The sequence below is a fragment of the Vollenhovia emeryi genome, unplaced genomic scaffold (genome assembly GCF_000949405.1).
Source record: "Vollenhovia emeryi isolate VEMERY1.0 unplaced genomic scaffold, V.emery_V1.0 DF939123.1, whole genome shotgun sequence".
Taxonomy (NCBI): domain Eukaryota; kingdom Metazoa; phylum Arthropoda; class Insecta; order Hymenoptera; family Formicidae; genus Vollenhovia; species Vollenhovia emeryi.
This window is the reverse complement of record NW_011967243.1, coordinates 2,270,865-2,295,791: the sequence shown is the minus strand read 5'-3', so window position 1 is coordinate 2,295,791 and position 24,927 is coordinate 2,270,865. Positions and strand designations below refer to the sequence as shown.

Sequence of the window (24,927 nt, the reverse complement as noted above, 5' to 3'; positions counted from 1 at the left end):
TTGTTTCTCGACACTGCCGCATCTCGCCGTAATGCCAGCCGCAAACCCTTATGAATATATTCGATTTCTTTCTGTGACGTGGAATCGAAGCCGAGCTCCCGAAGTCTATTTACCTGATAAATAATTTCGTTGCATGGTTTCGAATTGATTTGCGCAAGTTTATCTATCGGTGGATCGACAGTCCCGTCGTATACTACGAGAATTATTATTTTCGTAAGGAGTAGGCTATTGAAATAATATGGATGTTCCGTAATGCAACTGGTACCCAACACGAATCCGTCATTGTTAGCGACGTATCGCAAACTGCATGAATTGGATGAGAATCTCGTGATAAAATGTATCAAGTTTCTATAGGTAAGTCTCTACATTTCTTTCCGGTAGGTTGCTCGCTCCTGTAGACGATATTGTTTAAGTATGTTTTACATAGTGCAACTGGCAAATGAAAACTTGTCAAGCCGCGCCAGGAAACTAATCCATTTTCAAGCAAGCGCAGCGAATTCCGTCTCTCGATTTAAACGCTTCTGCGTAACGACTTTTATCCGGGTTTTCGTCGCTTTATTCGCACGATTGGAGAATGTCGACTAATTCCTTTGCCATTCGAGCGGATTAATCGTCATTTGATACGTCGATCGAATTACTCGAATGGCTCGAAAGAAGTGAATCGAGCGACGAATAGCTCGGTGGCGTTACGTAACGATTAAACGCATATCGAAAAGCTGAAATCTGCTTTTCTGCACGAACGATATAATTGTTTATAGGCATATAAATGACACACGTGGATAAAGATATTTAACTTGTTTACTCGAACTTTGATTTTCTACAATCAGCCGTAGATAACAAGATATTGCTTTCCTATTCATTTAACGTTTTATCATAAAGACGAATTAAAGTAAACAAGATATACACATTAATTTTTCTCTACATATATATATGCATTTTAGTTTTATGCGCATAAAATTAAAATTTTACAGTGCTTATAATAATTCTAGAGTTATCGAGTAAGTATACTTTTAATATCGAATTTTATGATCATAAAATTTTGCATAGAATTTCAATAACATTATATATATATATTACAATAATTCTATGATATTACACATAAAGTATCTATAAAATTAAGTGGACAAGCGTATCGTGTGTGAGCATGGATGGTTCACAATCAGGAAGGTTGCCTGCAAGATCAAATCTTACGTCTAGTCGTGGCCCGTTATTTTTCATGCCCCCAAAGTAATTAAAGCGGCGTTTAAATGCTACGGTGTTTAGCTCCACGAAGATACATATCTATTATTATTATTATGGATTATTATATCTTTAGATCTAGAGGAATTCTGTCACGGCACAGAGATCTAAAAGTATAATCCGATCGGCAGAAAGCAACTTTCTCCGCTGAACGCAGCCACGCAACACGATCGATTGACAGATCGAGCAGTGGAGTAGAAGAATAGTTGATTTCAAATCGGCACGAAAAACGACCGCAAACAATATATATATGTACATGTATAGAGGAAAGTCCTCTATTATAAGATAGGATTCTAATGTGAGATAGTAGGTTTTCAACGTCCAAATTCACTCACAAATCTCTTTTTTCGCAACGATCCCACGATCTAACAATGAATTTTCCACCAAACGGTTTTCACTCAAAGGGCAATAGATTCATACGATGCCTATTAATTTAGCAGAAACTCCGCTATCTCATATTAACAGTTTATCTCATAATAGGACACTTTCCTCTATATTTATATTCAATGAGCAGCTTCTCCTTTCTGGAACAGAAAACATTTTTCGATTGTACCATACATTGTATCGTAGGCGTTCGCGGATTTCTAGATAATCCTATTTGTACAGAATTATTCCCTTAAGTGGATTATCGCGATAGCGAAAAGATTACGAGGCGTATCTGTAGTTGAGTAACGCTCGCGTCTACGTATACGCCACGACGATTCGTCTTATTTTTCCTCCCGGGAAGCTTGTTGAGGTCTTGGGCGAGTGTACGCCACAAGTGCACACGGAATATCGATTCCCATCGCCACGATCCCGCTGTATTTGCCGCATTATTTGCATTTGAACACACGTTTACCGTAGCACGTTTCCAAAGTACCTATTCTCTAATGCAATTTAAATCTGAATACGCGGCGCGCTCGCCCCAGACTTATCTCCGCATAGATCAGAATTCGCGAAAATGCATGCACGCGCGATCTGATTAACATATTAATGCAGCTCAAATGCATACAAATGAAATTACGCTGTTTCAACACCAATCACGGCCGCGTCAATTGAAATTCCGCGTCAACTGTATTACCACGCGCCTGACATCTCCACCGAGATACCGAAGACCTGTGCGCAGTTCCTTCGGCAAATTATCGCGATGTTCGGAACTGTGATTAAAATTCCAACTAAATGACTGGAGGAAATCTTCCAAGTCGCCGGGAGCAATTAAGAACTTCAGAAGATTATCCGGCCATGTCTGGCAAATTGTTACGTTTAAACGCACAGTGTTTCGACCATGGTTTGTGGTCCTTTTTCACGTGACGATTGTGTCAGTAATTCCGTATGGTAAATCAACAGAGCCTGTGCTCCTTTTCAAATCCACCAATTCCCGCTTACAGCTTCCAGTTGTAATTGCACCCCCCCTCCCCCTCCCTGCCAAATTGTAGCCTCTTCCCACCCTTACGCGCGCCAGGTCCCGTAAACTTTAATGCGAAATCTCAGAACGGTAATTGTCGACGATGCACTAATGATCTAACTCCTGTCTCTTTTGCCCGTTTCCCGCGCTGCTCGATTCCGTAGCAGAGGGTAACACCGAAGATCAAACGGAGCAAAAGTTTCCCCAACGAGAGCGAGACGACCGACCATGTGGCCGAGCTTGAAGACCTGCTCTCCTCGAGATCAGGTACACTTTCTTCATTCTGTGCGCGCACTTTTGTAAAACACGCGAGCCGAAAGTTCGCAATTGGCTGCGACGGGATCGACGGATTTTACATTTTCGTGATAACTGGCGTGTATAGAGGAGAGTCCCCTATTATGAGATAAGATTCTAACACGGGACAAAAAGGGGGTCGCCGGTTGATTCCACCGTGAATTTATTGCAGCGAAGTCCGTTCGGTGGAAAATTCATTGCCAGATTGTGTGATCGTTGCGAAAAAAATCTGAAGATTTGCGATTGAAAACCTGCTGTCTCATAACAGAGGACTTTTTTTCTATACCTTCGTCTTTTATTCGTCGGCAGAAGTTTGATCGCGGATCCTTGAGTGCCCCGTCGTAAAAAGCATTGCAATTTTACTCGGGAAATATTAATTTGTCGGTAAAAAGCGATACCTCTTGCAACTTCGCCCGTGCATTTTTTTTTTATCGATCTCGTTCCGCATCGCGTCCCAAGAGCGAGTCGTATAAATCACGTTCCATTCAATGACGAGTACATTTCGACTACATTCTAGCCAGTTTCATATATTCCTATTGTTCCGGAACGAGGATATGTCGCGCCTTGTTTCGCGAAACGTACTATCGTGATTTCTATACGAGCTCGCCTTTCTTTGTCTGACAGCGGCGGAATCTCCCTTTGCGCCGTATGCACGAAGATATATGTATATCTGTATGTAACGTGGCAATTTGCCATTACCATTCACGTCCGACGTACGAACGTCATCAATTTTGATCTCGCGATTAGACTAGACCTCCTTTACAGATAACGTACAAAAGCGCACTGCGCTTTAATATATCGCGCGGTAACATGCGATATCCCTTGACGCGGACTGCTTAAATAGTAAAAATAGATACGATTGTTGTCGACGCGACAGCCGATAAAAGTCGGAAAATTGGCCAAAGGCAACCAATTGGAAGGTACGATCTTCGTGCACCTTCGAGCCTCGATAGAAATCGTGTGTCGTGCGTTTCGTCCGAAGACCTAGTTGACGAGCGTGTTCCGCCGTACGCAGGACTGACCGAAGCCTCGACGAACAAACCGGAGGTCGACGAGGACGAGGAGGAGGACGAGGACCAGTGGAAGGACGCTTCTCCGGTGACGCCGATCTGCAGCCCGGCCAGGCGGCCCGCCAAGCTGTATCGCGACAAACGCTCGCCGACCCGATACATCGACGTCGACAACGACGTCGAGATCATCCACGAATTCTATCCCACCACGTCCAAGACGATGCGGGAGGAGACGAGCATCGTGTCGTACGGCGGCACGATAATCGTGGAGACGACGAGGATACCCAGGCACACCAAGGACGTGCCGGCGAGGATGGAGAAGGTAGCGCCGAAGGTGAAGTTAAAGAAGCAGTCGTCCCTGGAGTTGGATCGCGTGCCACCCGTACAAGAGGAGCCGTCCTCGAGCGCGGAGGATGCGTCCAGGGTCACCGCGATGACGAGGTCGGTGGAAGAAGCGGAGCGGGAACGCGGCAAGAACCTGAAGCGTCACAGCAGCGCGGAATCCGAAGGGCGAACGTCCACGTCGAGGGAGACGGTGGAGAAGTCGGACACGTCGTCGGAGAAGGGCGCGAAGAAGAAGATTTTCGCGGAGAAGGCGGACGGTAAGAAGCGATCGAAGAAGTCGGTCAAGACCGAGCGGAAGGCGGAGGAGGATCCGTCGAGGCGGAAACCCGAGGGCGAGGAGTCCGCGAGGAAAGGCGAGGAGACTTACCGGCGATCGAGGGAGGAGAGGAAGAGCCTGAAGGAGCAGGAATGCATCGAGAGGGTGACGGAATTCCTGACGAGGCACAGCATTCCGTCTTATTCTGATGTAAATGTTGGCCTCGAAACCGCCCAGCCCTCCGTTCCCGAGGTCGTCGACGAGCAACTGGAGCAACGAGTCAAACGTCCAGCAGCTATTAGTAAAGAAGACGAGAGCGCGGGCCTCTCGACGACAATCGAAACGTCCGCCGTGTCTACAAAGAGGAGGGAGAGCCTGAAAAGTGTATCCGAGGTGGTGGAGGAAACGAAGGATTCTCTAGGAGGCTCAAAACTCGCAAAGGGTCTCCCGGAGGGCAGGAAACAACGGCCAACTTTGGAGCGAGCCGCGGCAGCCGTTTCAGAAGTTCGGCAGCCCGAGTCGGCAGCTCAGGCGCCCGCGAAACGACCGAGCTCGTTGAGAAAAAGGAGAGACTCCTTCTCCAGAGAGTCCTCGAGGGAATCGTTGTTGGAGGAGAAAAAAGGTGTCAGGATTCAAGAGGACGTACAGGAGATCTTCTTCGACGATACGAGCGATCAGGTGGGTGGATCGTTGGTCTCTCAAACAATTCCCTGTATTTTGTTCCGGCCGATTTAATTTTAACGCTTAATTGTCACAGGTTAGCGATCTGCTGCCGGAGGTCCAGCTGGTGACTGCCAGGATCATCACGGCGGAAGAGGCGTCGGCGCTTCGCTTCGAGGAGGCGGCCGCCAGAATCGAGATCCACTCGCCGCCGGAAGTGTACCTCGTGCCAGAAACGATTAGAACGAAACTGACGCGGGCGCCGTCGCCGGAAATCGTCGACGTCTCGTCGCTGCAGCTGCCCGCCTTGGCGAAATCGACGTCGGAGAGCACTTTGGCGGAAGGCAGGCCCAGCTCCGACGAGGATCGCAAAGTCTCCGTGAGAAATCTCAGGCCGGAGATACTTTGGGATCTATCGAAGGTCTCTGACAACGGCGACGGGGTCGCGGAGACGGGCGAGGACGTCATAGATAAGCGGCTCAGCAGAACCGGAAGCGAGGGCTCCAAGAGATTAGCCAAGGATCAGAAGCAAGAACAATTTCCCTTCAAAATTGGCAGCCTCGCGCAGCCAGACAGACCAGAACTGACGATCCTGCACGAAGGCCTGACGGAGAAGGCAGCGAGTGTCGGAGACATCACGAGGAAGGTTACAACGGAGGATGGCGGCGTTTTAGGGTAAGGACTTTCTTTGCTGTCCCCGTAACGATCTCGTCAACATCCGATGGATTCATTATTTTGCACAAGCTTAATTAAAGCTTGCGTATTTAGTTTCGTTAGAGAGAGAGCCACGGGGGAAAGCTCTGATATTTCTCTCGCGATCAGGGACTCGTTTCCTGATTACAAAGGATCACGGATATATAAATAAAGAGAAACCGTGATAAACGACTTTGCGACAGCGTGAAAAATTAGCTGATCTTATCTTATAATCAATACAACGCGATCTCTCGTCATCGAGGAGACCATTTTGCATATTGCGCGAAAACAACATTTATTTTATCAACTAAAAATATTCGATTACTTTGCACAAGATTAATTAAATTTTGCGTATTTAGTTTCGTTAGAGAGAGAGAGAGAGAGAGAGAGAGTCACGGGGAAAGCTCGGATATTTCTCTCGATCTGGGGCTCGTTTCCTGATTACAAAGGGGATCGCGGATATATGAATAAAGAGAAACCGTGATAAACGACTTTGCGACAGCGTGAAAAATTAGCTGATCTTATCTTATAGTCAATACAACGCGATCCCTCGTCATCGAGGAGACCATTTTGCATATTGCGCGAAAACAAAATTTATTACAGCAACAAAATATTCGATTACTTTGCACAAGATTAATTAAATTTTGCGTATTTAATTTCGTTGCACAGAGAAAAGGGTTTCTTTGGATTTAGCATTTCTATTCGTTTAATTGAAATTTGTTTCATCGAGACAACATATGCTTGCACGAAACATTATTCGTCTGAATAGAAATTTCGTTGTTTCATTCGAAACAATTTCTATTTAAGATACTATTATTTGAAGTAATATCTTTCAAATCACGGCGGCCAGACATATAAACGACCGCATCAGCAGACGAGGTCTAATCATCTACCAATCTATTCTTTATAATTCTTTTAAACAAATATTTTATTTCAGACGAAGATATATATTATTTATCGAATTCAAACAAATGATTTATTTGGGCCATTTTAAATATCAAATTTGTTTGGAGACAACACAATTTATTAAGTCCAAAGAAATCATTTTCTCTCTGCAGAGAGAGAGAGAGAGAGAGAGAGAGAGAGAGAGAGAGAGAGAGAGTCACGGAGAAAGCTCTGATATTTCTCTCGATCAGGGGCTCGTTTCCTGATTACAAAGGGGATCGCGGATATATAAATAAAGAGAAACCATGATAAACGACTTGGTAACGGGGTGAAAAATTAGCTGATCTTATCGCGCCCAGTCAATATAACGCGATCCCTCGTCATCGCGGAGACTGTTTTGCGTATTGCGCGAAAACAAAATTTATTATGCCAGTAAAATATTCGATTACACCCAGGAGGGGAGATTTCGGCCGTAGCTCGCGTGGGCGAATGATCGATCGATCCCTCCGCGCGGCGCGTGGAAAGAGGCAAACAAGTTTGTTTGCAGTATCGCAAATGCGGTCTGTCGATCGAATTATAAGTTCGAGCGACGTCGCCGCTCGGGGCTTCGAATGTCGATTTGCAAACAATATTATTTACTCCCGTAGTTTGTCGCTCCCGATTAGGGTTGGATTACACGCATAGCCATAGAAACCCCGAAGTGCTCGCACAATTTGCCGGGGAATCTAGGTCACGCCGTTAATACGTCGGGATACTTTGCGCCCCGAAAAAAAATACTTGCAAGCAGCCGAGCCACGCTGAAAAATTCATCGCGATCACGTCCCGCCGCGCGCACGATTTTAAATGTCGCTCCGCGTACGCGGGCTGCGGAGGGGCCGCAGAAATTATGCGCCGCGTCCGCGTCGCGCGGACGAGAAAGATCGCCATTCCTCTTTCGTATACACCCAGAAAGAAAGATTTATTTAGGCTGAACAAATGGGATGCGTTGAAATCCTGTTTCTTTGAATCTACTAAATTGTTATTTACTCCCGCTGAAACATTTGATAGATTTGAAGAAATAAACTCTCTTAGAGATTCCAGTCTCAATGAAGTAAAATTTTGGTCAAGGTAAAGAAATGATTTCTTTGAAATTAAGTGAAAGTCTAGTAAGGTAAAAATTCGAAGAAAATTTATTTAATTTTATAGAAACTTCTTTCTAGGTGTACGTAATTTGAATTTTTCTACTAAAACATTTGCTAGATTTGAAGGTAAAAAAATAATTTCTTTGAAATTAAATAAAAGTCTAGTGAAGTCAAAATTCGAAGATTTATTCGCTTTCAAAGAAACTTTTTTCTAGTTGTATGTAATTTTAATTTTTCTACTAAAACATTTGCTAGATTTGAAGAAATGAGTTCTCTTAGAGATTCCAGTCTCGATCAAGTATAATTTTGATTAAGGTAAAGAAATAATTTTTTGAAATTAAGTGAAAGTCTAGTAAGGTCAAAATTCAAAGAAAATTTATTTAATTTTAAAGAAATGTTTTTCTATTTGTATGTAATTTTAATTTTTCTGCTAAAACATTTGCTAGATTTGAAGAAATAGATACAAATTCTTTTAGAGATTCCTCGATCAAGTAAACTTTCGGTTAAGGTAAAGAAACGATTTCTTTGAAATTAAATGAAAGCTTGGTAAGGTCAAAATTGGAAGGAAATTTATTTGATTCGAAAGAAACTTTTTCTCTGGGTATACATAATTTTTGCGAGATGCATTACATACATCTCGTAAACGAGCGTGCGATGGACGCGACGTAGAATCTTAAATCTTGATTATCGAAACATGAGTCTCATATTTATGGCGAGACCGCCCGAGATACGCGATACGGGAAGGATCGAGGGGGGAAACACGTTTGATTTATAAGTAATTTATTTACATTAATTGAATTGCCAAGAAGAATACATTAAGCGAATCTACATCTCACAGGCTACGAGAGATTCTATTTGCCGGTTAATTTATTCATTCGCCTTCCGTACTGTCATGTTTAAAGAATGGGCGGAGCAGGTACTCTTTTTTAATTAGTCAAAAAGCAAAACGCAACCGGAAGCGACTTCCTTTAATTCCCCATTCCGCTCTCCTCCGTCCTCCAGAAACTTTCTCGCTGCCATTTACATTTACGATTCTACAAACTTCTCGCAGGATCGCCGGAGTTACACACCCACGCAAGAAAGCACTTACCGCGGAGTGCTATTTTCTTTTTTTCTCTCTCTCTTTTTTTTATGGAGCGCTCGTATTCACGTTGGGATCTCGCGCGGGAACGCGCGACGTTACGGTCCAAAGTGCGATGCGGTATTTATTTTTTTTTTCCTACGCGCCTGAAATAGTTCGGTTGTTTTTGCCGTACTCGCTACGCAATCGAGCGGATCTATCTACGGTAGATTTTTTTTTATCACGCAGCCGCACAATATGCGGTGCGCGTAATTGCCCTCTAGCAATGGCGTGCTCCACATTATATTAATCCAAGTTCGCGCCGCTGGATTGCACTTGCACAACACGCGTCCGAAAAAAAAGGTAGTCGATCGCGCCGCGAAAAACAAGTGACGCGAAAGGTAAGCGTGTGCCGCACCTTCGAGCATCTCCCGATAAGCCAGAAACAACGGGGTGGAAAGAGACGAATGGGGTCGGCCCTGCGCGGCGGACGAAACCGGACACCGGATGAAAATGTGCGCCGTATTCCGGGACAAGTAGATCCAGACGGAAAACTCTGAAAGCTCAACGCGGAGTGACAGCGATACTGCGGGTGGGCGAGGGGGGCGAGCGGCGCAGGGCGGACGAAATATCGGTCCGAGCGGTAGAAAAGGGGATGCGGGGAGAACCGGCGCGAGGAGGGGCCCGGTGTCGAGCGCGAAGATAGGCAGCGGTAGATACGGGAGAGCCGTGGAGGAGAGGCGCGGTTAGAGCCTGACGTCGGGACACATTCGGAAAAGAGAGAGAGAGAAACGGAGGCTGTGACGTAACGAGCGCTACAAGTAGCGAAAAAGAGACGAGTGCAGCGGAACGGAGAGACGGGGCGACCTCGGTTCGCGGCACAGAGGCGGGTGAACGCGACGCATCCGGACAGATAATGCAGGCACTGCGAAGTAGAAAAAGACGACGTGAGGGGAGGGGAAGGCAAACACACACGCGCGCGCGATGTGGTATCGATGAGGATAAGGAGAGATAAAAGCGTCGCTGTACAAAGGAGGGCCGGGGGGGGGGCGGCGGAATCGCAAAGGAGCGAGGCCGGAGCACGCGCGCGCGACAGACGGAGAGGAGAGAATTTCCGCGCATACGCGCGGAATCGCCGGTGGCTGCGGAAAGATAAGACGTAAGGATGTCAAAGCGGCGGGCGGGGCGGGACGGGACTTGAGCGGTTAAAAAGAGGACGTGGTACAAATGAGGCGGGGGAAAATGGCTGGTCGCGCGTATGGAGAAGGACGGATGAGCGCGCGACGCGTGAGAAAAATACGGCGAGTCCGGAGAGGCGCGTGCGACAAACGCGAGGCACACGGGAATGAATGAGGGGTCCCGGTACGCGCGCGAGCGGATTCGCGTTTATGGTGAACGAGGCCGCGGGGTTTCCCCAATTGTTTCTCGGCCCCTCGACGTTTACCGACCGAGCGAGGCGGTAACCTTTCGTTCTTCGGTTAATTTCACGCGGGCCGCGATGGAGTTTTAATTCCGGGCTCGATTATCCAGACGCGTAGTATCGAAGGGTTCGGAGTTTTAATTGCGACCAAAAAAAATATGCGACGGTTAAACTTTGACCTTACAAAACGCGCGTTGCTCCGCTTTTTCGACGGAATAATACGCGATCGTGAATATTGCAACGGCACTCCATCGCGGACGTACGAAATGCGTGAACGCGGCATTTCCCGCGAATTGACGAACAATTAGCGCTAATTGCGTGACATCATTCCCGCCAGTCAGTTGCTCTCCGCTGCAAGACGCTTTGGTCGCGTTTTGTGAGGCAAACTAACCGTTTGCCCCGCGCCTTGACGTTTATTTAAAACTCGGCAAACGTTGTTCTAACGCACAGGCTACCTTCGAGCTGGGAAGTGAGTGTTAGGTAAAGTAGTGACACACCGATGCACATATAGGGAACAGTCCCTTATTATAAGACATGCTCCTAATATGGGATAGCGGAGCTTCTGTTTGGTTCCACCATGAATTTATTGTTCTCGGAGCGAAATCTGGTGGAAAATTCATTGTTAGATCGTGGGATCGTTGCGAAGAAAAGATTTGTCATTGAATTTGGGTATCGAGAACCTGCTCTCTCATATTAGAAATCTATCTCACAATAGAGGACTGTCCTCTATACGGAAGTCTGGGCTCTAGCGTCGTCGACGTGTCATTTCGCACGCACGCGCGCGCGCGCGCGCACGTGGTGGCATTCGTGTTACGTAATCGAAGCGGGGCGCCGTGTAATCGGAGTAATTCGAACTGCGTTATGCGTTTTCTTAACGTCGAACCGCTTACTTAACATTGTAAATCCAATCGAGCCTGCGAAGCAAAATAACGTCCGACGGTGGGATCGCGGGGAGAGGAGAGGAGAACATACGCAAACAACTCGCGCGTAGGTACGCACATATGGGGGAGAATAACGTTTATTCTCGAGCTCCCTCGTGGCGCTTCTATTAAATATGCGCTCGTACGGTACACACGCGTGTTCAATAACTGCGCGTGCGTGCGTAGTGCGCGCGGCGCCTCCACAAAGGCCCGCAATTTATCTCTAATTTGGCGACGAGCTAATCTCAATCTGTATAACATTTGCTACCGCGTTTGAACAACGCCGTGCCCGCGCTACTTTCGCCCGGTTATATAACAACCAGCTCGCGACGAGTAATCAGCCGGCCCTTAAACGAGCAGCGTCTGATAAAATAATGATGTTTACGTAATGATTCTGTTTGACGAGTGAAAATGCGTCATCGAATTGGCAGCGGGAGCGTCGCGTCGCTCGCATCGATAACTGTCCGCGCTTGACGTCCGGGCTTTACGTCACGGGGCCGAATAATTTTTGCGCGGACGCGCTAAAGAGAAGCCAGGTTTTGCCAACGTTTACCGACGATAATTAAAATTAGGGGCGCGATAATGAAAAGCACTAATTGAAACCGAAGCCCTCGGATCCGCCGCCGGCTGGAAAATATTTTATTCGCCGACCCGCGAAAACTTGTATACGATTACCAATCCCCGAGGAACTCCGCGCCGTTCGACAATCGAGCTCGCCGTCATTTATCGAAAATTGGCTCGGCAGATACGAGCTGGTCGGATTACTCCTCCGACTACACACGCCCACACGTGTGCCACGCGCGCGCGCACACGCGGGTACACGCGCGCGTAAACGCGAATGCATAAGCGAGTATCACGTGTGCGCGTGCATTTCCAAGCACGTACCTGCCGCCTACATTTCGGCGCGTGTACACACGTGAATATCTCCCACGCTCGCTCCCTCGCAAATCGACACACACACACACACACACGTAGATTTCGATTTCGCTCGACCTCCGTGATACGAATTTTCAACCGATGTATAGCAGCCGCGTAGTCGTACGCATTCAACGACAACACATTCATCCGTACATATGCCGCACAGACACTCGTTTCTCGCAAATTCCCGCATGTACATGACGCATGTACATATTTCCATGCGCGCCAGGTGTACATACGTACGTACTCTCACGTGCTGCATTCACTCCTCTTTCGCGTGATTAACAGGCACACGTAATGCACGCCCGAAAGATATTTTCGGAGCATCTCGAAGCTATACATAGCCCTGCGCGAACATCGCGCAATAAAATAATTACAACGAAAACAAACCGCAAAAATTCGTACCTGTTACAAAATTGTACAAGCTCGCATATTAATTGGCCGATATCATTATGGCAGTGAGCCGCGTACAAGCAAGAGAGCGATTGCATTGTACCTTGTTAGGATTGAAAAAATGTTCAGAAAAAATAAACTTGCATATTAGTCAGAAAATAATAATTGCACTCGTTGGTAGACGAGTGCAAAGTCCAGTGAAATTGCGTCGTCGATTATTAAATATGAATAAAAGTGACAAGTGAACTGTATTAGAGATCAAGTTGAACTGGAAAATGAACAACAATTAGAGATTCATATGTGTTCTAACACCTTGTCACCTTGAAACTTCCTGAATAAACGTATGTACGTACGACAGTTAGCTTTTACGAGGCACCTTTTGGAGCGTAGAGCCGTTTATATATCGACGACTGCGATACTTATCGATTAGAACACGCGGGGTCGCCGATTTAAATTTAAAATACCATAGGCGACTACAAAATATCGTATATTATATCAAAAGTATATATTTGTCCTGCGTCAAATATGCACAGCTACATATACAAATGTTTATTTATTAACAATAATTGCAAACAATTTTTCGACGCAGACTCTTTTCAAGACGCGGCGTTTTTTGGAAAAGTACGTACTTCGTATTCTTTCCCTTTACTTTCCTTCGCACACATAAATTCTGTATGTATGAAGTTATGCACACAAGATGCGCCAGAAAATGTATAGCAATACTTTGAGACGAGATTATTTCGTTGAAATGGAGAAAACAATTCTTGTCAAGTTGAAATCCAAATGTAATTATCAAATAATAATTCCGCCCGTGTTGTATTTAACAACAACAAGTAAACAAAAGAGGCCAATTTTTGCGAGCATAAAAGTTGACAGTGCAATATATATTTTTAAAAATTCAAAGATGTTACAATTGAAATATTAGATAGCGACGCGGCTCGACACGCAGTGCTTTCATCGGCGCAGAATTAAAATTAAATAGTTAACTCGCCCAGTGCATAATTGTCAGCAAGTAATAGAATACAATTATCAAGTTACGTAACATTAAACAGTTTTAAGCCACGTGCGTGTAACAAGCAGTTTGGCGTCGTTAAATTTTACATTGATTTAATTTTGATTCTGGCAACCGATTATCGGAACGCTTCAATTTGAAAGAACCCGACAAAGAATGGCTTGGAATTAACGAAATTAAAGGGAAAAACCCCTTAAAATCCCGTGGACGTACACGGTTTTAAATTGCATTAAAACGCAGACTTCTCAGGCTTATCGACTTGAGAGATTTATTCTTTTCCACTCCCAATCCGTTTTATTTTATTTTTGTAGCGCTCCTCCTGAATAACTTAATCTTCGGCTGCGCGATTCAGTTTCAAATGAATCGAGGAACTCGCCCCCTCGCGAAACGTCTGTGCCAAAAATTCGATAAAGAAACACCGTCCCGTCGATTACGCAGGCTCCCCAGGGTGCCTCGTCACACGGGGTTACGCACACAAGCGCGACCCCCTCCCTTCCCCCCTTCCCCGTGCACGTGTACACGTGCTCAATGGGCGGTGTAGCCCACGGTGCACGCACGGCCTCGCGTATACGCACATACGCAGACTCGCTCTCTCCCTCACCGCGCGGAGCGGAGCGGAGCGCGCGCACGCACCGTGTACTCCGCGAGGAGTATTCTACTCTCGCGAGTGGTCGCCCGCGCCTCGCGGCACAGTCGGCGTGCGTCCACGCTCGTCGCGCGTTACCGCCGCGTTTGCGCGCCGTCCTCACGCTCGCGCGCGTGCATCGCGCACATACGTGTGTACGCGCGTCCCGTCGCCCCGCGGTGTCCGCCGTGTACGTGCGTGTTGCATACGCGGCTCCCCCCGACGAGGCTGTTATTTATTAGATCAGAGGAAGCCAGTTCGCAGTGACGTACACGGAGTGCCGGCTGTCGGTGACACGCGCGGACAGTGAGCACCGCGGCTTCGCGCGACGCAAGGAAGCGAGAGAACGCGCGCCGAAACTCCTCTTCCCGCGTACCCTCGGCCAGCGTCCACGCTCGTACGCGCTCACCCCTTCCGCTCGCGGGAAGCGTTCGAGGGAGACCGGAAGCGTGCGACGACGTCGTCTCGTTTGGATAACGGAAGTTGGAGAACGTCGTCCCCTCGCGCTTGTCGCTAGACACCGATGCGCTGGGAAGAAAAGCTGTGACTTAGTTGGCAAATGTATATGCATTTCTTCGAACTCGCGCCGTTTATCGAAACACATATTTTTTCTTTTTGCGTTAATTAAGTATTTTTGCGAATTAACAAACGTTTGCTCGGCAGCCCGTGACCAGCCGAAGCGTGAGAGGTGTCTCTTCGACGCTTCGTTTCTCTCAGTGCGCGAACAACCGGTGCGGATGTCGGGCCCGGCGTTTTACGCGCGCGTAAAAAAAAAAAACGATCGGCGTAATCGCTCTTGGCGGGTTTCGCGCGTCACGATCGATAAATATGAAAACGCCGCGGGGGCAATTCTCCTCTTGCATTTAATTAGAAATTCCGCGGATAAAGTCGCGCTCAAGTTTTATGCAAATTGTCGATACACGCTCGGTTACGTAAGGCTTCTCGGGCTGCGCCCCGTGAAAACTCGAGCGCGCAGTATTTCGTACAAATATTAGATATTCCCAGTTGTAGAAAAAAAAACGGGGGGGAGGAATTGATTCGCAGGGCGTTGGGAAATTTCAAACGGGCTTCCGCACACACACACACACACACACACACACACACACACACACACACACACACACACACACACAGGCTCCCGCAACCGGAGAAATATCAGAGTTCGACCGGGTTCATGCCTCGCGTTTCAGACCCCGCGTTCCTTTTGTTAAATATGTACCGGGCAGACGTAATACAGCGGCGAGGTACGAAAACACGATTTCACGTATCGATAATGGATACGACGGTGATCCAAGCCGTAGCCGAGAAAAATGTCGGGATATTTTCCGTCGAGATATCATAGCTCGAGCGGGAGATTTTCCGCTAAAAGCAAACACAGCGGTGGGTCCGTCGCGTTTCCGCTACGGGGATTTTATACTGCGTTCACATGTGCGCGCGGTATCGTATCGAAAATGCGCGCCGCGTACCGCATCGGGAATATCGCTCCGACACACGCGAACAATAAGCCCATCCATATTATCATCCGTTATACAATCCCCTCTCATTTCAATTGCACGAGACACGTCGCGGCGGGAGAGACCGTGACGTACAATTTTTATCCTTTTAATTGCACTTGTATCTTTCGCAAAGCGCCAAAGAGGATGAAGGGACCCGGGGAAATATTTAAATCCCTCGCGTGCTATTACCGCTCGTATTAATTGTGTCAATATTAATCTTGCGTTTCGTACAAATGTTACCCTTGTCGAGCCAATTAACGGAGATAATCGTACCGTTCCGCTTCTTATCGCAAACCGTCTGTGTCAGTATTCATTTCTAATCGAACCTAATATTTTCATCGGAAAAGTCCTCTATTACGGGACGGGCTTCTAATGTGAGACAGCAGGTTTGCAGCATCAAAATTTTATCACAAATCTTTATTCGCAACGAACCCACGATCCAACAATGAATCTCGCGCTAAACAATTTCACTTCAACGGCAACAAATTCACGACGAAACCCATAGACGACGACTGTTAATTTAGCAGAAACCCTGCTATCTCATATTAGGAGCTTATCTCGTAATAGGAGACTTCCCTCTAGTAGCGCGCGAAGGTGTTTTCGTGTCGAATGCGAGCGGCAAAGTTATTTTAATTTCGAGGCAATTAATAATTTCATAAGGATCTGACGTGAAAGCACAGTCGAAGGAATAAAGGTACGAGAGAGCCAAGACGGGATGTTAAATGTCTAAGGCCCGGTTTTTCATTTCCTGGTTAACTGCTAACCAGAAGTTAGTCGACTCTTTTTCTATATTGTTATCTAAGGAGAGACAGTTAATCGGCTAGCGTGCGGCTAACATTGTGCCAGAAAACGAAAAGCCGGGCCTAAATAATTTTTATTCGATTTTCGCACCGCGAGGAGCGATAATTGCAGCGATAAGGGCAATCATTTCTGATTTATATCGCGCGAGTATTCGACAGTATCGGAATGACCTCGGCAATTGGCCAGACTTTTTATACCGCTCGCTAGCGCCGGCCGCTAACAAGCGGATCGCGGCAATTAAGAGAGCCGATCGGACGACAGCGCCGAAGGTCCGCTCGCTGCTCGCGACGGCTTTGTGCCCGGCGGTTTCCTTTGCCGTGCATTAAAACGCTCGGCACGAAGCCGTCGACTGACCGCGCGACCGCGGATTTCGACGGCTTCCGCTCTGTGTAACCTCTGGTTTTCCTGGTTTCTCAAGCGAGTTCGAGGCGCGACGCGAGTCCAGGGGATCCGTCCGCGTTCCGAAGGACCTCGCGATTCCGGCGCAGGATTCCCGCAGGGAGGAGCAAAAGGGGCCGTTATCGCGGCAAGAGGTCGAAGAGGACGCGAGGGAGGCGCGTGATTATGAACAGGCCGCTCCGCGGGAGAAACCCTCGCCGTCGCTGGAGGAAGCGGTTCGCAAGCACGAGGAGGATCTGATCTGCAAGGAGCACTCGCTTGAGTATCAGAGTCAGACGCTCGAGAGCCAGTCGGACCATCTGTTCCACGAGGTGTTCACCACCTCGCTCGACGATCTGCTGACGACAGTGCCCGAAAGTTGGACCCGCCAAGTTTACGAGGAGAGCCTCGACGACGTCGAGCGGAGCTACAAGGAGACGCAGTACTCGCCCAAGGAGAAGCGTGATGTACAGACGCAGACTGTGCAGGAATCGAAGAGCACGCAGTGCAGCCCCGAGCAGAGCGTGACGAGCCCGTGCGAGGAGCCGCCCAGGATCAGCCCCTTCCACATCGGCCAGAGATACTTCCAGAGTCCCAGAAGGGAAGTGCAGACGCAGACTCAGGGCGAGAACAAGAGCGTCCAGTGCTCGTTGGACGATCTGAGCGATCTCGCGAGAGGCGAGGCCGCGGAACAGGAGTCGAAGAGCGTTCAGTGCATCCCGGAGGACATCTCCGCGAGGTCGTCCGACAGGTCGAGGTCCTCCTCCCGCGAGGACGCCCTGCGCAGCCCGCGACGCGAGGTCGAGGTACAGACCTACCAGGAGTCGAAGGCGATCCAATGCAGCGACGACGAGCTGCGAGAGGCTGATCAAGCGAGCGACGATCGCCCGGAGCACGCGCGACTAAGCAGACCAGCCAGCTCGCCCTCGTCGAGCTCGAGTTCGCCGCGCAAGTTCCCGACCGTCGTCTTCGTGGAGGGCAAGGGGGACATGACCGTTACGCACAGGGAGCACGATGGCGACGTCACCTGGTCGAGGCACTGGGGTCCCGAGAGATTGGTGGAGATATATAGAGAGCCGAAGGCCAGCCTAGGGCTCAGCATTGTTGGCGGAAAGGTAAGTTTAACATTTAACAGGCGGCATATTGATCCGACGGTGTACGTATTGTCATTACTTTCTTTTTTTTACGATCCCTTACACAATCTGTCCTCTGGAAAACTCGGTAATTCGTTAGGCAGTTAGACCTTTTCTCCCCCCCAAGACCCGTCGAAGGTCGCTCGCCAAACAACTTGGCAATTGTTCCATTAGAGGATTTATTTCTATCGTTATTACCTGGAAAAGTGAAGAAGAGAAACGCAAATTGAGAAAATTTAAATTAGACATCGAGCTCTTCAACACGTGTCACCCCGTTGTCGATATTTTCTAATTGCGGCATCGCGTCTCTCTCTCTCTCGTTACATCATCTATAATTGCCACGCGCGTATTGATCTAGTTTACAACGCGAGTATACGCGGCCGCGGGATTTATTTTTATAAATTCCCCGAGATTCGATCGACGCGAGAGAGAAGAGATAATCCTGTACGTGAATTATTAGTGCGTTCGCGCGCGTGGCCGTCCGGCCACAATTTTTCGCATTCCTTTTATTAGCGCGCAACGGATATAGCCGCGAGCGGACGAGAGCAGGCCCCGTCGATATCGCCCTTGGGTGCTTTATAGAGCGCTTTTAAAATCGGGAATGCCGCGACGGAGTTGTCGAAACGTACGGACTGGCGGGGGAGTCGAGGTCGAAGTAGGTCGGGCCGAGAGAGCAGACGGCCGCCGGCGTATGGACGTCTCGGCGGATCCCATCTCGCGCCGGATGATCCGTAATTGAATAATTCGGCCCGATAATTAACGTCGGATTTTAACAAGTAATAAACTGTCACGTGCACGCGTCCACGGCGGGGGCGCGAGCGGGCTTAACAGATTCGACCCCGCGCGATCCCGCGAATAAATTCCTGATGCGCGCCACGCGGGTTAAAGGCTTTTTATTGATCGACACCCCGAGCGGCGCGGATCGGGAATGCTAGTTCGACGAATAGAATTTAATCAATTAATTCTTCATCGATGCACACCCGGCCGCCCGTGTCGCCGATACGGGCTGCGCTCGGGGTGTCGGGTCGCATTAGTGCGCGGCCGGCTTGAAGCCGGCGTGATTCTGCACTCTGGTCACCTCTCGCCCCTAGAACTGTCAGTTCGTGAAAACATTTGCGTAATATACAAACGATGTGGCCTTTGCGTACAGACCGGCGGTGTCCCACTATTCAGATTAAGCGAAAGAACCGCATGGCATCACTGAAATTGCGTTTAGGAGCTTAGCGAGAAGTCTATTCGCTCGAATAAGTAATAGGTTACCGATTTTTTGCTAGGCTTCTAGACTCAATTTCAATGATACCACGCTCTCTCTGATTTAGTCCGAGTAGCGGAGCACTGTCGGTTCGTACACGAAATCGACATACTTTGTACGCTACGGAAATGTTTTCACGAATTGACAGTTCCACACGGAAAAAACCAATATAGCCGCTGTAGCTAAAACTTAGCAAAATAGGGACAGCTAATATTTTAGTTGTGATAGCTCAATATTTTGCTACTGTGCCTATTGTATTAGGTGCGACAGCAAACGGTTTGCTGTCGTAGCAAAATATTGAGCTATCACAACTAAAAATATTAGCTGTCCCTATTTTGCTAAGTTTTAGCTGCAGCAGCTACATTGTTCTTTCCGTGGCAGGAGCACGAGGTGCCAAAAGTGCGGAATCACCTCCAGCATCCCCGCGCGGCCGTCTTAGAAGCTCTTGAAAATTGTGTTCTACACAAATTATCGGGACACTGCGCGCATTTCGGCGACCGGTGTAACTCCGTATCCAATTAAGCTGTATAATTATTCGCTACCTCCAGTTACAGAGGGGGGAGTAATTGATTTCGGGAACGGCGGAAGGATTATAATCCCGCCGATAAATAATGTAGCGCGATCGCGCGAAATAGAATACGCTGCTAATTAAGTAGGGATATGTTTGTTTCTCTACTCGCGCGGGGAAGGGTAAGCGCAATCGATTACACGATACGCACGTTGAATTGTGGCGTTAAATAATTGCTTTAATTCGATTAGCGCATGACGATGCGGCAGCAAACCAATGGGAGATTAATGAGAATAAATGAGCGGGGGCGGTTGGAAATCACGGGGGGGGAGGGGGGGTTGGAATCTGTCTCGAACGCGGCCAGTGTGCCTGCGACGTGGTCCCCGCAGTTAACGGAGTTGGGAGCGGAGTCGTGGAGCGACGCTGATGAAATCTAACTGTGATTAAGCTGTGAATTGTCAGCGGCTGAATCGACTAATCACGACTCTGTTGATCCTGCCGTTTAACGGGGCTCGAGCGAGCGGGCATTAAGCGACGATTCTTGCTTCCAGGTCGATCTGCATAACGGCGGGCCCAGCAAGACGCAGAACATTTCCGGGATATTCATAAAGAATGTTCTGCCGAACAGTCCGGCCGGCAGAACCGGCGGTCTCAAGGTAACGCGGTTTCCTCGGAAACGATCCTCTTCACCGTCGCACGCGGAAATTGTGTTTCGCCGCTCGATTCGAGCAACCCTCGCAAAAAGACTTTAATAAAGCCAGGGCTAGAGGAGAGCCACCGCGGTTTTTGCCCCGGTAAAGATTTCACCGCGACCGTAGTCTAACGTTTGCGCGCGCGCGTTTACGGGTTCGAACGCGCGGCCGCCGCTAAATGCGGTCTCGGTCCACGAATTTTGTTTCGCGAAGGTAAATCTACAGAGTTTAATTTCGCGAACTTATAACTGCCGCGTTTATCGCGAGTGTTCTGATTTAAGTTAAGACTCCATAAACTGCGGCAACGAGTCGAAAGATTGCGATTTCAGCGCGGGAAGCTTGGCGGCGAGTTTTCCGATTGGTCCGACCCGCGTTGCTGCACGCGTCGCGCAGCTCGACGCATCTATAAAGTCCTAGCTCGAAGCGGCATTGTCCACGTGTAAAAATTTAATAGTCTGCAATCACCGCGACGTGTATCTCGCACGGACCTTGGCTCGTTCTCAACTTCTTACGCGCGTGCTTTCAGATTGGAGATAGAATAATCGAGGTGGACGGCGTCGACCTGCGGCACAGCACGCACGAGCGTGCGGTGGAAGTTATACAGGCCTCCGGAAATCCTGTCAGCCTCCTCGTCCAGTCCCTGGTGAATTTGGTAAGATCTTGACCGCGATCGAGAATATCGATGCGACCGCTTTTCCCCGAGCCCGAGCCTGTCAGCCTTAATGTCGTTACAAAAGTTTCCCGAACCACGCTGGCTCCTCTTATCGTCCGACTTGTATCTCCCATCGATGTTCTCTACTTTTTCCATTACATTTGACAATTGCGCGCGATATATCGCAACGACGAGACGTGGGTCCGACGGTCCGGGGGAATATTAACTTTCTTCTTCTCCCATCGCGGTCTTCGTGAGGAAAATAATCATGGCCGGCGAACATAAATACTCCTTTTAAAACGCGCTGCCTGTTGGCAAGTCCGTGCTATATTCCTATTGGAAAGAAGCTTTATCCTGGCCCATGAAAAAGAGTCTACATTCCTGAGGGAAATAAATTCACGACGCGCAGCTAAACCCTTTACAGCCGCTGGAATTTACGACATTGCTTTACTTCAGTAACTCGCGTAACGTTTACGTTACACGTCGTTTTATAGTCTGCAACATTTCACGATGTACCTCTTTTTTTTTTTTACTTTAATCTTTGCAAGAAAGCAATTTAAAGTGCAGTTGTCAAGAGAAATGGGGAATTATACCGTTGCATTATATTTTCAGTCAAAGCTCACGGAGATTAATATTAATTAATAGACGACAGTGATATCGCGTCGACCTTTACCGGCCGGATTACCTCGCGATCAAACCTCTCGGAAATTTGTGAAACGTGCGTATTATTAATGTTCCCTCTTAATTAAATATCCTCTTAATTATTTGAAATGCACAAATTTCAACGTCCGCGATCTAATTTCCCACCTTACTGTCCCCGACGGCTCGCGACGAGCATTTCGCCATGTAATCTGAGGATTATTCCGCTCGCGTTTAACGACAATCTACGCGCAAAACGGAAAGTCAGATTTCGCTTCGACCTTCCGGTGGGGGCCGCCATTATAAATCCGCGCACCGCTGAGCTGACTCGATTTGCAAGGCACGAAAGTTTCACCCTCGCAATTAACCCGCGCCCGGACGATCGATTCCGCTAACCGGACGTTACCGGCGTCATCATAGTTCCACGCAGGGCGAAATTGAACTCCGTAATGTCGTTGAATGGCAGCAGCCCTAGGCGCTCCGTCGTATCACGTCGCTCGCCCGGCCCTCCAAAGCATCGCCGATAGACACATTACGCGAAATTGGATGCAGGAGCGACGCTGCGTGACGGTACTTGCGAAATGCCGTGATACACGAGTAGACACGGGGAGGATCCCTCCCCACCCCCGGTTTTGCGTAACGGAAACAACCCTGTCGCGCGGCGACTTTTATTATCCCGCCGTCGCGAGTTTTATCCGACGGTCGCGAATTTTTGCGACCTCGAGGGAATGCGAGATGCGAGTTGGCCTAAGTCCGAATCGTCTTAAATATCTCTTGAAATATTTCATAGCCAGTGAAATGATCCGTACAGCATCCGCGCGGATAATTTTTTTACTAAAAATGCTAAATACTCTTCGAACGTATATTTAGGACAAAGTTAGGTATAAAAATTGACTATAAACTGGCCTTAGTGTGCACTCGGTGCGCGCTAGTGCGAGCGATCGAGTTCGCTATTGCTCTCTAAAAGTCAATCGGTGGATTATCACTGAAAACAGCGAATAGTCACCGATCTGCAGCACTGAAGACCGCAGTGGTATACTTGTAGCTGCAAATCAGTGACTGTTTTCAGCGATAATTCGCTAATCGATTTTTAGAGGGTAAGATCGGATATGCGCGGCTCCGAGGCGACGCTACATGGCGCCGCGGTGCAAATTTAACATCGACGTCTCCGATTGTTACGCGGACCCGTGATCCTCGTAGCGGCGAACGATCCCGTAATCTCGACGGTAAAAATTTACAGCGATCCGTCGCGACTCCGTCAGCGCCTAGCGCGGTCCGCGCTCTAGGACGGCTAAAATTTGACATCGAGCATCAATGTGCACGCTGTTCAACAGCGCGGGGCCTAATATAACTTCCTTCGCGCGATCGCGATCACCGTCGATCACCGTCGTGTTATTTTTGGCTCGACCGAAGAGAGCGCGAACTATTTTTTGATGCCACCAAGTTAGCCCGAAACGAACGCTCGGAGGAAAGACTCGAGTAACCGACTTCGCAACCCGGCTCGTGCACGGCGCATTGTCGAGCGGCGGTTTCAGGGTAGCTGTCAGATTCCGATGATAGCACCTGTTCGCCGCAGCCGCGACTGTGGTGGCTGAAACGCAACGGCTTCCGCGATTGGCATTCCCGGAAAACGACATCGGACTTTCCCCGAAATTTCAATCGGCCCGCTCGATACTCGCGGAGCCGCCGATGCGGGAAGAATGGCGACGTCGAGATACACGCGCGATCGCGAATGAATCGGAGAACGGAGAGAGGAAGGGAAGAAGAGGAAAAGCGGCGAGGGGGCGCGAAAGAATAGAACGGAGAGAGAGAGAGAGAGAGGACAGGCGAAGGGACGAGAGATACGGATGGAGGGCAAGAAAGAGAGAACACGGGAACCATTATTGACGAACGGCTCTTGTACGTACACGATGCACCCGGGTCGATCTTCCCAATAAATCTTGACAATGAAGGAGAACCGAGGGGAAGCCTCGGAAATGTCTGAAGTAAGGACAAACGCGGGGAACGAGGGCTGGGAACATTGTAAAGATTTAGATAATGCCCGTGATCCGCCCGTGTTCTCTCGAAAGATGCTGGGTTCCGCGTTAATTACTTTCAATTGACTAATCATGCCGCGCGCAACTACATATCGGCGTTACAACGTTGAAGCCGTTTTACGCGGCTTCTGATATGGAATTTCTCGAGACACACCGCTGTCAAAAGCTAATCGCACGTAAAACAGTAATATGATAATTAGATGACGCCACCCGCCGCCAGAATTTTCGATTACAATCGCGCGAGTGTCGCTGCGAAATTTATCGATGAGCACGAGCGATCTCTAGCAATAATGGAACGCATATATTTCTCCCTTCTCTACGAGGTGCCGGAGGGAGAACAGACACAAGCGAGAGAAGAATTGCGCTTGTCTGATCGCCAGCGAGAGTCGTTGGAGGGAGCGGGGGCGGGGGGAGGAGGAAAAGGGCGGGGGAGGGTTGATGCGGTTCACCGGAAAGAGTGGTTCACCTCGTTGCAACCGAGCGCGCGCCCATCATCAACACCATGGACCATCGACGAGCCCACCCTCCTCCCTTCCCCCTTCCGTATGAACGACGCCAGCCCCCCGTTCGCCGACCTCTCTCGCCCTCCGCTCGCGGGAACTTCAGTTTCGTGCACGAAAGCGCCTGGTCGACGGCGGTTCACCTGATGTCACTCGGGCTCAGTCGTCACGAGGCGTCGCGATGCACCGATTCTTCGGACGCAAATGCGTCACCTTCGTCGTACGTTATCACGGAGATACGCGCAGACCGCAGAGGATGTTGCTCCGCGTCCGATCGCCCGGCGATGACACGAGCACGCCGGGCACCCGGTCCCTTTAACTCTCGTCAGCGCGTCCGCGCGTGAACCGTGTGCTGCACGCACGCAATCGTAAATCGCATCGTAAACCCGGGTTTACTTTGACTTACACGCGCGCTATAAATCACGAGCGTCGGCAGACTCCGCGCCGGAGAAGCGGAATGTTCCCCCGAGTGACAGCGAGAGGCTGCGGAAGCGAGCGGGCCCTGTGCCGTGTTTCGCCTGCGATCGATCACAAGTGAAGAGAAATAGAAATTTAATAAATATTCCGCGTTGGCGAGAGTCAAGGCTGACCGGTCGCGCTTAACC

General features: G+C 48.8%; 1 protein-coding gene across 1 annotated transcript in view; it reads left to right on the top strand.

The window, feature by feature from the left end:
* LOC105569668 overlaps window positions 1-24,927 on the top strand; it is a 105,555-nt gene that overhangs the window by 68,884 nt on the left and 11,744 nt on the right. The window contains exons 18-23 of the mRNA XM_012026310.1: window positions 2,788-2,890; window positions 3,933-5,206; window positions 5,286-5,863; window positions 16,951-18,025; window positions 20,355-20,459; window positions 21,022-21,147. Coding sequence (XP_011881700.1) covers window positions 2,788-2,890; window positions 3,933-5,206; window positions 5,286-5,863; window positions 16,951-18,025; window positions 20,355-20,459; window positions 21,022-21,147 — 3,261 coding nt within the window. The remainder of the gene's footprint in view (window positions 1-2,787; window positions 2,891-3,932; window positions 5,207-5,285; window positions 5,864-16,950; window positions 18,026-20,354; window positions 20,460-21,021; window positions 21,148-24,927) is intronic.